This window comes from Primulina huaijiensis, chromosome 10 (genome assembly GCF_012295235.1).
Source record: "Primulina huaijiensis isolate GDHJ02 chromosome 10, ASM1229523v2, whole genome shotgun sequence".
Classification (NCBI taxonomy): domain Eukaryota; kingdom Viridiplantae; phylum Streptophyta; class Magnoliopsida; order Lamiales; family Gesneriaceae; genus Primulina; species Primulina huaijiensis.
This window is the reverse complement of record NC_133315.1, coordinates 11796883-11811091: the sequence shown is the minus strand read 5'-3', so window position 1 is coordinate 11811091 and position 14209 is coordinate 11796883. Positions and strand designations below refer to the sequence as shown.

The following is a 14209-nucleotide window of genomic DNA, read 5'->3' as shown; positions in this document are numbered from 1 at the left end:
TCTTTTCCCCTTCTATTATCGAATATTCGGGTAAAATTCTTAATTTCATGAATTCATATCATATTATCACTTAATCATGTAATCATACATTTAATCATCTAATAAATATCATGCTAGCATTTAAAATAAATTAAATAAAACAATTAAGCAATTAAAATAATTTTTGCATGCATGTGGTTTACGTGGAATGATTTTTCGGACGTTACACCAAGAGCGAGAGGAGAATGTCGAAGCCCACCAGAGCAGGGTTGAAGAGTCACAGCCCCTCCAAAGTGGGGAGATTAGTGAGATGGGGGAGATGTGGAAGGAGATACGGATGTTGAGGCAGCAGGTAGGAAGCAGGGCGCCGGTACCAAAGAGATGAAGTCCTTTTTCACTAGCCATCTTAGAAGAAGGGCTTCCTCCAAGTTTCCGACAGCCAAACTTCAGATAATATGACGGACATACTGTCCCCGAAGAACACTTGGGAAGATTTGAGAATGCGGCTCTGTTGCATCAGTATTCAGATGGAGTCAAGTGTAGGGTGTTTCTGGTCACGTTGGTGAGGTCAGCTCAGCAACGGTTTAACACCTTGCAGCCCAACTCCCTACGATCTTTCGAGGATTTTTCCGTTGCTTTCTTGTATAGATTCACTAGCTAGCACCAGAAAGCACCAAAGAAATTATTTAAGCTTGTTTGTGATGAAGTAGCAAGAAACTGAAACTCTGCGAGAATTTATCCGGCGTTTCAACGATGTAGCGCTGGATATACCAGCTGCTTCTCGTGACATCATGATAAGTGCATTTACCCAAGGACTGAGAGGAGGGGAGTTCTTTAAATCGTTGGTCAAGAAACCTCCATCAAGTTATGATGATCTGTTATCTCGGACGGAAAAAAATGTAAATCTAGAGGATGCCCAACGACACAAGAGGATCGAGCAGCGGCCCGGGAAAGGAAGAGTTGAGGGAACAGAGAGAGAAGGAAGGAAGAGATGTGGATGGGAAAGGGAGGAGGATAAAGCTAGGGACAGAAGACAATTCTCATCACATGTTTCTCTGGATAGGAGTCGTGACGAGGTGATGGAGGTGAGGGAGCCCGAGGGGAGGTGGGAGAAGTCGCGAATGGTTAAGAGCAGTGCTAGATTGCCTTCGCGGGACAGACGAGAAGGATCCGCATCCGGGAGTCGACCGAAGTCTCGCCCGTCCCCTAGGCGTGGTCAAGGCCCTCCGTGGATAAATCATAGGGTCGGGGAGCAGAGGGGGGAAGGTCGAGGTCAAGATGTTCCTCAGGAGCCCGTCGAACGGAGGAGGAGAATGGATGAGGATAACCACCCTACGAGAGGAATGATTCATATGATCTCGAGGGGTACTACTGATGGAGAATATGGGCGAGCTTGGAATGCACATGGGAGAAGGTTGGAGAACTTTGAGATATCTAGGGGTGCAGACTTACCACAAGTCCCCGTCATCAGCTTTGGGCCAGAAGACCTCCGAGGCGTTGTGACTCCATATAACGATGCCTTGGTAGTGACGACCACCATTGCCAATTATGATGTGGCGAGGATATTTATTGATAATGGAAGCTCCGTGAACGTCTTGTTCAAGAGCAAGTTGGATCAAATGAAGATGGAAGGATTTGAGTTTGAGCCGGTATCCACCCCGTTGTATGGGTTTGAAGGACACGCCATCCCGCCTTTGGGTCAAATTGTTCTTCCCCTATCCTTGGGGACTGATCCTTGGCAGGTAACAAAAATGATAGCATTCACCGTGGTGGATAACCCGTCAACGTAATGGAATTCTAGGACGGCCAGCCCTGAAGGATTTTAGAGCCGTAGCTTCCACTTATCATCAGAAGCTTAAGTTTCCTGTGGGAAAAAGAGTTGGAGTCTTGTGCGGGGACCAAAAAGTCGCACGTCGTTGTCATGAAAGAATCATGAAGGAAGAAGAAAAGAGAAGTCGCGAGCATTCACATGGAAGCTTAAGCTCAGTCTTACGGTTGTAGAGTCATTCAGAGAAGCTTCTAAGTGGATAACTTTGTCCTGTAGAGATACAAGAGGAGCAAAGAAGAAAGTTGGAGAATGAGCTGTGTAAGGCTCTAAAAAGGCCCGGGAACGCTTACCACCTTAGAGAATAATAATCTTGACTTTATTTTTTATGTATTTCGTTTCCGAATTTTTCTTACGTTATCAGTTGAAATTTAATAAAGCCAAGTTCTTATATTAAGTTTGTGGATGTTCTTATATTATGAGAATGATATGAATTAAATTTTCCTGCTAAGGCGTCGCCTAGCAGAGGAGCAGAGTGGAGGAGAAGAATTTTATTTTCCTGCTAAGGCATAGCCTAGCAGAGGAGCAGAGTTGGAGTGGAGAAAAATTAAATTTTCTTGCTAAGTCATCGCCTAGCATAGGAGCAGAGTGGAGGAGGAGAAATAAATTTTCCTGCTAAGGCATCGCCTAGCAGAGGAGCAGAGTGGGGGTGGAGAAAAATTAAATTTTCCTGCTAAGGCGTCGCCTAGCTGAGGAGTAGAGTGGAGGAGAAGAATTTTATTTTCCTACTAAGGCGTCGCCTAGCAGAGGAGTAGAGTGGAGGAGAAGAATTTTATTTTCCTGCTTAGCCATCGCCTAGCAGAGGAGCAGAGTTGGGGTGGAGAAAAATTAAATTTTCCTACTAAGGCGTCGCCTAGCAGAGGAGGAGAGTGGAGGAGAAGAATTTTATTTTCCTGCTTAGCCATCGCCTAGCAGAGGAGCAGAGTTGGGGTGGAGAAAAATTAAATTTTCCTGCTAAAGCGTCGCCTAGCATAGGAGCAGAGTGGAGGAGAAGAATTTTATTTTCCTGCTAAGGCATCGCCTAGCAGAGGAGAAGAGTTGGGGTGGAGAAAAATTAAATTTTCCTGCTAAGGCGTCGCCTAATAGAGGAGCAGAGTGGATGAGAAGAATTTTATTTTCCTGTTAAGGCATCGCCTAGCATAGGAGCAGAGTTGGGGTGGAGAAAAATTAAATTTTTCTTCTAAGGCATCGCCTAGCAGAGGAGCAGAGTGGAGGAGGAGAAATAAATTTTCCTGTTAAAGCATCGCCTAGCAGAGGAGCAGAGTTGGGGTGGAGAAAAATTAAATTTTCCTGCTAAGGCATAGCCTAGCAGAGGAGCAGAGTGGAGGAGGAGAAATAAATTTTCATGCTAAGGCATCGCCTAGTAGAGGAGCATATTTGGGGTGGAGAAAAATTAAATTTTCTTGCTAAGACGTCGCCTAGCAGAGGAGCAGAGTGGAGGAGAATAATTTTATTTTCCTGCTAAGTCATCGCCTAGCAGAGTAGCAGAGTTGGGATGGAGAAAAATTAAATTTTCCTGCTAAGGCGTCGCCGAGCAGAGGAGTTAGGGGGTGAGGGTGGAGAGTTTTTTATTTTCCTGCTAGGGCGTCGCCTAGCAGAGGAGTTAGAGGGTGAAGGTGGAGAATTTTTATTTTCCCATTAAGGCGTCGCCTAGCATAGGAGTTAAAGGGTGGGGGAGGAGAAAAATCAAATTTTCCTACTAAGGCGTCGTCTAGTAGAGGAGCAGAGTGGAGTAAAGACATCTTTAAATTTCCTACTAAGGAGTCGCCTAGTAGAGGAGCAGAGTGGAGTAGAGAAATTTTTAAATTTTTCCTACTGAGGCGTCGCCTAGTAGAGGAGCAGAGTGGAGTAAAGGCATCTTTAAATTTTTCCTACTCGGGCTGAGCCTAGTAGAGGAGTCAGGGGTGAGGAGGTAAAACCTTAATTTTCCTGCTATGGCATCGCCTAGCACAGAAGAATGGGATGAGTTGAAAAATAAATTTTATTTTCATGCTGAGGCATCGCCTAGCAGAGGAGTCAGAGGATGAGGAGATTGAAGTTTGATTTTTCCTGCTAAAGCCCGGCTTAGCGGAGAAGTTACGTGATGATAAGGAGAGAGTTTTATTTTCCTACTAAGACCCGGCTTAGTGGAGGATTTACAAGATGATGATGTGAGTTTTATTTTCCTGCTAAGGCATAGCCTAGCAGAGGAGTTAGGCGGTGAGAAGGTTGAAGTTTTATTTTTCCTGCTAAGGACTATTTTAGGAGAGAAGTCAAGGGCACGGAGAAGTAAAAAAATTATTTGGTTTGCCGATAACGAACGATGTTTCCCGCTGCGAAAATTACGGGGATCGACCTGAAAGCTCTTCAGGAACCAAGGACTGCGGGCGAAAGGAGAGTGCGAGGCGCTGTGCTAGGCGAGAGTGCAGGCTTGGTGTGCGAGGCACGGCGTTGGGCGAGGGCTTGGGCGCGGCGAAGCAGGGTCGAGGGAGGGGCGAGGCGCTCGGACGCTGGGCGAGGGCGCGCAAGGCGAGGGGCGAGCGTGCAGGTGGCTTGGGCGAGCCTGCTGTGGGCGAGCGTGAGGTGGGCGAGCGTGAGGAGGGGCGAGTGTGCACGGGCGAAGGCAGCGAGACGAGGCGAGGAGAAGGCAGGTGCAGGGCGAGGGCTTGTGCGCGCTGTGCAGGCGAGGGGCGAGGGAGGGTGGCGAGGCGAAGCTGCTGTGGGCGAGCGTGAGATGAGCGAGCGTGAGAAAGGGCGAGTGTGCACAGGCGAAGGCAGCGAGGCGAGGAGAAGGCAGGAGAAGGGCGAGGAGAGCTAGCCGAGGTGATGACTGGCCGTGCGCGACGAATGTCAAAAGAGCGAGGTGATGGCTGGGCGGGGTGATGGCTGGATCTGTGCGCGAGGTGAAGTTGTGCTTGGGCAGGGGTGAGGTGACGGCAGCACGCTGGGCGAGGGAGTGCTTAGGCGAGGGTGAGGGTGTGCTTGGGCGAGGCTGTGCGTGCCTAGGCGAGGATGTTCGGCGTGCTCGGCGCGTTGGGCGAAGCTGCGTGCGAGGCGAGACGAGGGTGATGGCAAGGCGAGGTGGAGCGAGGGATGGCGTGGGAAGACGGCGGGGCTGGGCGAGGTTATGAGCGCGAGGAAGGGCAAAGGTGATGGCGGCACGGGCGAGAGTTTTCGCGGGGTAGGGCGAGGGCTTGCGTGGGGCTGGTGAACGCATGGGCGAGAGCTCGCGGAGGGAGGTGGTGAAACTGGGCGGCTTCTTGTGCGACGAGGCAGGCGCACTACGTAGGCGAGACGGCGGATAGGCGAGAGGGAGCGAGGTGATGGCAAGGGTGATGGCGAGGTGATGGTGAAGCGGCACTAGGGTTAACGCGCAGTTGAGGCGCAGGCGGGGAGGCTTGTGAGCAACATAGGAAAACTTAACAATTCACGCCTTGTGAACCGAGGACAACACAATTAATCAAACTTTGAACCTACGATTCAGCTCGACTCGGGAGAGGGAGACTGTTGATACTTCCGGGATGAACCCATCAAGAGCAGGCCCAAAATCCCGGCCCATCTCCAGCATCTCTAGGGCCCACAGGTGGAGGGCCCATGACAAGCCCATGTATTCTCCTATAAATACCAGGTTTGAGCGTATGATTTGGATTCAATATATTGTTTTCAGCAGCACCCTTAGCTGCTCCCCCCATACATCCTCAGTCTCTAACTTGAGCGTCGGAGGGGCTATGCCGGGACACCTTCCCGGCCACCTTCTAACGGTCTTATTCGTGATTTCAGGCTCAGGACAATTTCTAAACCTGTGTCTGGACTATTGACACTTGCTGGAATTGGACCTTAAATTTTCCGTGAGCATCATGAACATTAGAATAAAATTTGACATTATTTATTGTGGTGTGTAATTTTTCAAGTGGTAAGAAATCATATTCTTAAATATAAATAAAATTTATAATTATGTGTTTTGTGATAAAATAAAAAATAATATATAATAAGTAAATTAATTATTTTCATATCATATAGATTGATTGTTTTTTAAATCGATAAAGGAACAAATCATCTATTTTTTATAACGTAGAGAGAGATCGACATAAGTGAAATTTAAAGAATAAAACTCTATATCAAAGATAATATAAATGAATTAACTTTCAAGCAATTTAAAATTCTTTAAATATATTTTTTATTAAATTGAGAGAATATTTACACCATCAGATTTCTAATATTAATATTAATATACTAAAGTTTAGCATTTTATATTATTATTAGCAAGATTTGTATTAAAAAAATTAATAAATTAAAATAATATATAAGTTAAGAGAATAAAAGAATTTTATCAATAAAATTTTGTATTGAAAACAAAATCTTAGGTCCGCCCTGCAATAAAGTAAAATGAAACACCTGCACAGAGTCCTATTCTTTTGTATTTTAAGATTCTTCACAAAACAAAACATGCAACTCTATGTTTATTGTTTTCTTAAAAATTATAGTTAGTGATATAAGTACAACTCTAATATTTTAAATGTATAGCACCCCAAATGTCACGTGTTGATGACTCTATTAACACTATGAAGAAAAGACATTCCTCCAATTCTCCAGTTCGTTCCATGTATCACAATAACCTAAATTATTATATAAAATTGATAATCTCTTTTTGAAACATAACACCCACAAACTTAAAATGGAAGGCTTACAAACTTTAATACAATTTGATAATTTTATAATATTAAATCTTCTCAACCTTTTTATGTTTAAATTGACTACATTTCTTCACAGAATCTTTTTTTCTATAGTATTTTTTGTCTTTAATTTGATTCATGGAATTTCAATCTAAAAAGAAGTTTGAAGAAGATAACAATACATTAGAAGGTAACACTTAAGAAAAGTGACAGTTCTTTTATAGATAACTCAGATATGTAGTCTCAATTCCACCAATGGCAGAGAAGGAACCATAAGCAATTTTAACCTCTTATTCATGGTGGGCACAGTCATTATAATTTCCCGGACACCATCTCAGTTTAAAAGGTCGTAACATCATGGTCATTTCGTCGGATTTCCAGATTTCTACAGTCGAATCTGAAACGACTTCGACTTTTTTTTTTATACTAATCATAAATCATAAACTCGAAAATACTATCTAAATAAAATAACTTAACATAATCAACAATCATAATAATTTAGCATATGAAATCTCAAGTACATAAAATAAATCTTAAATCATCGACTAACCAAAACTTCCTAATCGACCTTTAAAAAGATCAACTAACAATAAAAATAAAGCATAAAAATATCTCTAATAAAAATCATTAATATAAATTCTTAAATCATAAATCTATCCAGCCAGTGCGGAAACATAAAGGCCCTCGGGTGTGTACTGCTGCACTCGATCCACTCAATCGTCAGCACCTCCCATAAATCATCATATCCTGCATCATACAAACCTAGTGAGTCTAAAGACTCAGCACATTCTAAACATGGATAGCAAATAATACATATACATTCACATGCATTAAAAATCATACTTTTATTTAAAATAGTCTTTTAAACATAAATAAATCATTTAAAATCATTTAAGCATAATTAAATCATAAATCGTAAAATCATTTTAAAATAACTTTAAACATAAATAAATCATTTAAAAATAGCTTTTAAGCATCAATAAATCATATATCATAAAATCATTAAAATCGTAAAACTTTCAATCGTAAAACTTTCAATCATATATCATTTTGGGTGAAGTTTTATCCTTGAAAGTGACCGGCTTTTATCCTCCGGTCGACTGATCAATCTTCAGCTCCACATAGCCCATGGGGTGTGCACTAGGGTCCACAATGGAAATACGATCTTCGGGGTTCCCTCGGGGGCCTTCTCCCATAGACGGGTTTCCTCTAGGGCCTTTTCATATAAATGAGTTCCTTCTGTGGCCTTTTCCCATAAATAGGTTCTCTCTGTGGTGTTTTCCCGTAAATGAGCTCCCTCTAAGGTCTTTTTCCCTCACGACATCCCCATAAAATTGTAAGTTCACCGTCCTCACACAAACAGATCCCCCAAAAATCATATATCATATATATGTTACAGTCAATTCACATCCCTCAAAATATTTTTCTTTTTCTTCAAAAATCATAAAATAACATAACTTTCCAAAAATAGCATTTTAAACAGTATAAATTGTACAACATTACCTTAAATCATAAATTAACATATTATCATCAAAAGCATCATTTTAAATCATTAAATATCATTTAACATGCATTTTAATCCTTCGGGATGCTGTCAAGCATTTATGTATTTTCTTAAGTGTAAAATTACCGCTTTGCCCCTGGACGTAAAAATTCTCGATTTTATCTTTTTCTCACTTTTAATGACATGGGCATATTTTAAATAATTATTTAAACTTAAATATAATTTTTCAGAATTTTATAAAGCTTTAAAACTAGGCTTTTCGATTATTTCTTTAATTAACGTTTCGTGAGGTTATTAAATCCCAAATAAATTCAAAACTCATTATTTTGATACCAAATTTTTTAAAATAACATTTTTATTACATATTCTACCCTTGTGAGCCATTAACCACTACCGTGGACCCATGGTTCCAATTTTAGTCATATATTTTCGTTTTTGACACAATATAGAACCACCCGAGCCATCTCCCAAATTATTCGAGCCACGGTCGAGCCACCTCGATTCAAACCTGAGCCAACCCACTTAGGAACCCTACTGACCAAGCCCAGCCCAAAGAACCAGTCGCTAAGCAGCTCGAAACACTCCTGGACAGAGCTGAAAAATTCTGTGCGTGACTCTTCCTAGCCCAAGACTCCTAGCCAACTAGGGCACCTCCAGGCGACCACCACCGAGCCCAACTGACCCTAACCGACTTTGGACCATGCCCAGACCCAACACCTGAAGATATCAGTAGCCTGCGCGTCACCCCTCCCCCCGGGTGCGTGCTTGCGTTCCTTCGCATGGGCTCTTGCTCGAGCCACCACGAGCCCTGACACTTCCTACTCCTCCCTGAACCATCCTAAACCATCATCTAGACCCCCTAGCCTAGCCCTTAACCAAGCCGCAGCCCCCTGTACAGCAACCGAACGCGAGAAGTTCTTGGAGAGAGTCCTAACTTTCGTGGACTCCTCCCCAGCCTGATACACGACTAGGACTCTTCCTAGGACCTAAGCACGACCCTTAGGACCCAACCCCCAAACCTGGTCGAGCCCCAAAGCCCCATGCAAACAAGCCGACTCCTACATCAAGACATGCATGAAATTGTTCTTAGAAGACCCTCGGTCCTCTCCTGTAATTCTTCCCCTTCGGTTCCAGCTTGTTTTCTTTAAAAAAAACTTCATATTCCTTCATGTTTAAATGAAAAGTCTGCTATTCGTTTTACTTAAAAAGTATTAGAAATTTTATTTTTTTTAAAAAAACCTAACCTACAATCGGCTGAAACATACCATGTACATAAAAATATTTTGTCACCAATTTAAAATAAAACCAACCACTAATATTTGAAAAATTCAAGGAATAGTTCACATCGTAAAATCGTCAAATATTTACCAAACCTAAAATAATCTTTGCAAATATTGCCAAAAGTATCATCCTCTCAAAACCAGCTCAAAAAGCATAAATAAATAGTCTTAAAAATATTTAACGTAAATCATAAGTGTGGAAAAGTAGAAGCGCTGGTTCTCGGGTTATGTGCACTGACAGTCAAGCAAAGTCAACCATCAAGACCTCCAGTAACATTAACATCATAATCACCTGCACCCATCACACCTATGGAGTCTAAAGACTCAACACACCATAATCTTGATAACAAATAATACGTATAAAACCACAAGCAATAGTAAAAATATTTTTACGTAAAAATAACATTTTCATGACATGCATAACATAAACCTAAACACTTTTCCTTTTCCTCATTTCATAACATATATCTTTTCATCATGAACATATACATTTTTCCTTTTTATTGAATTCGGATCGTTAATTGTAACTTTCTTTTTCCTCAAAAGTCGATGGATCCATCAACAAGTATCCACAGTACTGAGCGACGGGGACATCAGCGACACTCTCACTCGTCAACTGAGCCTTGGCATATCCTCATCGAATGGAAATACGATCGTCGGGCTACCTCTGGGGCCTTCTCCTATATATGGGCTCTCCTTGGGGCCTTTTCCCTCACGATATCCCCATTCATATCCTCAATAGTCACATTTACTTCACCTCCTCCAATATTTCACATTTTCATCACTTTATAAAAAATTGATGCATTTAAAATCCTTTTCTTTTAAAAACAAACATGCAACATATCTTTTAACTTTATCGTTTAATCCAAAAATTCCATAAATAATCATAAATTTTCATAAACATTTAAAACCGATAATTTAATGTATAAAAATTCGTAAACATTTGAAATAATCATATAAGCATATAAAACAGAATTCGGTGCACTGCCATGACGTTTACTAATTTTTGGGTGTAAAATTACCATTTTACCCCTGGACGTAAAATTCCTCGAATTTGACTTTTTCTTAATTTCATTGACTCTAACATGTCCCAAATAATTATTTAAGCTTAAAATAAAATTCTCATAATTTTATTTAGCTTAAATACTAGACTTTTTAATTAATATTTAATTATTTATTTTTAAGGCGTTTTAATCTCGAATAATTTCAAACTTCAAAATGAAATTCCTAAATTTAAGAACTTAGACTTTTTATATTATTTTAGCCCTCGTGAACCACGGCTCGACCCCTGTGAGCCATGTTTCGGTCTATTTTCCAAGTTAAAAACCCTAGACCTCGGTTCAAGCCACCTTCGAGCCAACTTGATTTTTCATCGAACCATGCTCGAACCATCGTGAGCCAACCCCTTCCCAGACCACTTAGGAACCTACTGAACCCATGATGACCCCTAGAACTAAGCCCTGGCTCACGCCGAAGTCCACCGAAAGAACCAAGCGTTGCGGCCGAGAGCCCTTCAACCCAAGGACTCCTTCCCTTCGCTCGTACTCCTCTCTACACGGATCACCCCCGAGCTCTCTCCTTCTAGACCCTCACCAGACCCTGACTGAACCCTGCAAGCATGCCCAAGCCTGCCCAAAACCCCTCACGCTGCTGTATGCAGCAACCCGCAACCAAGGGGAGTGCACCCCTACGTGCGGCTCTTCCACGGCTGCCCCCCCAAGAGTCCAAAGTCTCCTAGGAATCGACGTAAGCCTGAACAATGCCCTGCCCGAGCCCACATCGAGTCCTGGTCCAGTCGCAAGCCATGACACTCAAATACCGAACCCTAGTGCACCCATAACAACATGATTCACTCAAGCTCCCTTCCGTGTGTGTGCAGCCTTGGTGTGAGTGTGTCCAGGCCCCTTAACCGTGTAAAACTGACCATTGATGTCCTAGGATGGCAGCCCTTTGTGCAATATCATGTTTTGGGACATAAATTCAAGAGTTTATCACATGTGTATGAAATAATACGAAAATATTCATAAGGATGTCATGCTTTTCATACAAGCGTAATTTCAAACAATAATACGATGTGATAGACGAGAAAATGAGATGTATGACGTGTCTTTGCGTATTTAACGCACGATTTTTACGTTGACGATGAATATAGACGACGGGGAGGGCCTAGGCTTGAATTTCCTTTGAATGCTTCGAATTTTTCTCTCAAACTTTGATGTGTGTGTGTCGTGTATATGCTGGTGGAGAGAATTGTAGGTTGATAGGAGAGTGGGGTGTGAGTTTATGATAGTGGGGAAAGGGTTTTTGTACATTATATATCTTAATTCAAACACTAATCAAGCCTTGACCCATTAAGGAGGTTAATTAGGCCCATTAGTGCTTAATTAAAATATGAAAATTATTTTGTTTAAATAAGTTTGCGAATTTATTAGCCTTGTTGCCAAAACGTTCGTATTTTGGTTGAAAAACCGACACCGATAAAATTTACGTCCCGATATATAAAATCACCTCAAAACACCTTATTTTCAAAAATATGAAAAAACATCAATCATATTTTAAATAGTTAAAAATAATTATTTATTAAAAACATTTTACATTTTTCAGCCATCGGTCTTCGTTCCTCGAATAATCCTTAAAAATACCGTTTAATGCATGTAAATAGAAAAACTACTAAAACGTCACATAAACATGCCACATAATTAATTAAGCAACTAAAATCATTTAGTTAACCATTTTTCATATTCTCTTGATTTGCATCCAGTTGGATTACGTTGTTTTAATTTTGGACCTTACATTAAACATAGATTGGCAGTTTTAATTAAATTTGGCCTAATAACTCTTATTTAATTAAAACATAAAAGTTTATAAAATTAATTTTCATAAAATAATATTTTTGATCTTTTAAAACTCCTTGTTTACCCAAAACCGGCTTTCCAAGAAAAATCGAGCTCGACTCGTAAAATAATTCGAACTCCCACATTTTTAGGAAAAATAAATCATTTTTAAATCATATTAGGAAGTCTCGCCATTATTTAATGAAAATTAAATATCCTTGTCTTGGTCGTCCCCGGTCTCTTTTCCCGTGCCTATTATCGAATATTCGGGTAAAACTATTAATTTCATGTAATCAAGTAATATTATCATTTAATCATGCAATCATACATTTAATCATATAATAAATATCATGCTAGCATTTAAAAACAATTAAATAAAACAATTAAGCAATTAAAATAATTTTGCATACATGTGATTTACTTAGATTAGTTTTCGGACGTTACAGAATCAAATATTTGGAACGAGTTCGAAATCAAAATACAAAACTCAAGCAGCCTACCTTGGTCCTTGGATATTGATAAAACAAGGTGAGGCTATCCAATTGTAGGTCTCATAGAATTGATGAGCCGCAAATTGGTCAGGTGGACGTGGGTTGGATCACTTCACCAGTAATATGATCTAATTTTTCTGTTACATCCAAGAGCCAATTTCATGGATTTCTCCTATTTGTGATAGTTATTCCTGTTGAGCTTATGGAGTGTGAGTTGGAGCGCGGAATGCTACGGAAGGAAGAACTGGCAATCAACGGTGAGACACGATGCAGCAGTGAAGGCAACCAGGTTTTATGTGGACTCGGTAGGCCCTTTGTGTCAAGAGAATTAAGGATCAAGAGCACAACGCTTGATTCGATGAAAGTTTTGAGAATAAAGGGGTGCGCACAATTCACGGAGACGAGATTCACGGATTTTGGGAATATTTCACCCTACCTTATGGGGCACTGCCCCCATGAGGTGATCAAAGCCCAAATTTAACCACATCTATGTGGGGTCCACCAATTCATATGCGGGGTCCACCAAATTCTTTAAAATCAACGGCTTAGATCCTGTGGGAGCAGTAAGGTAGCATCGACATAACCCGGATTTTGTATTCAATTCAACTGACTACAAAATCATTTACTGCACAGAAATAGATAACCACCACACTGCAGAATTTGAATAGCTAATCTTCAGAGAAAATGCACAGAAATAGATAACCACCACACTGCAGAATTTGAATTGCTAATCTTCAGAGAAAATCCTGACTGATGCTACACATCTGACATGACTAGATAAAACAAAATAGTTTTATAAAATCTGAACTGCACAAAAGGAAAATTAACACATGAGCAAAAACCTGAACATAAACCGAAACAAGCACAATTTAACGGGCAAACTCAAATTTCAAAGGAAATGCTCACTCTGTGCATTCATAGCAGGGAGATATGCACACTCCAGAGAACAAAAAATTACGACAATATTCTACTGAGTTGGTTGGCTGAAAATCATTACATGTCATATGCACAAGCAGATATTCAACTAATTTGGTACAAATTCATCAGAGACTATGGCTTACTAGTGTTTTCGCTCCCACTTTCCTTCACGCCTAGCATCCCGTTCTCTCCTGTCGACGATCTGCCTAGATTTGCTACCCCTGGATCCATGCCTTTGAGAAGATGGAAAACCAGTCGACTGTCCCTCTAGGGCAGACACTGTATCGGGGTCCCCAACACTACCCGTATCACCAGAATCCTTGCTCCGTCCATCAATATTATCTTCATAACTGCTGCCACAATCATCTGATCTTTCTCGTGATTGTAGTATCGTGGGAAGTTGACCTGCAAATGGTCTTGCCCCTGATAATACAACTGTTGGCTGGTTGCCCATGGATGTATTAGAAGAAATAGCATCTTGCTGAACCGTTCGTACACTTGTTCTCAAGTTGCCTTCATTACCTTCCGGTAAATTGTCTCTTTCACGGTACCTATCTCGTTGCCTGATGATTAAAAAGTGAGAAATTGTGTCAGATGGCAAGACTTCAAACAACGATTTTTATAAGCATGCCGACATCCATTAGATCTGGCCAGTAAACAAACGAGGTGATGGAAGAAAACCGAGCTTTTTATTAGTAACATCGGTATCAAAATCAAAAAGGCAAT

The 14209-nt window shown here is 41.0% G+C and overlaps 2 protein-coding genes across 3 annotated transcripts in view; one reads left to right on the top strand and one right to left on the bottom strand.

Moving 5' to 3' along the window:
- The first annotated feature begins 289 nt into the window (after positions 1-289).
- LOC140985886 (uncharacterized) lies at positions 290-1769 on the top strand. The gene is made up of 2 exons (XM_073453833.1): positions 290-331; positions 690-1769. Exons 1-2 carry the CDS (start codon positions 290-292, stop codon positions 1767-1769), a joined length of 1122 nt encoding a protein of 373 aa, XP_073309934.1.
- An 11664-nt stretch (positions 1770-13433) lies between these two features.
- LOC140986754 (uncharacterized) overlaps positions 13434-14209 on the bottom strand; it is a 42027-nt gene continuing 41251 nt past the window's right edge. The window contains exon 26 of one of the 2 annotated variants that reach the window (XM_073455100.1): positions 13434-14046. In XM_073455100.1, the coding sequence (XP_073311201.1) occupies positions 13626-14046 (421 nt within the window). In that variant the 3' untranslated portion in view covers positions 13434-13625. The remainder of the gene's footprint in view (positions 14047-14209) is intronic. The other variant, XR_012176971.1, reaches the window with a different exon arrangement.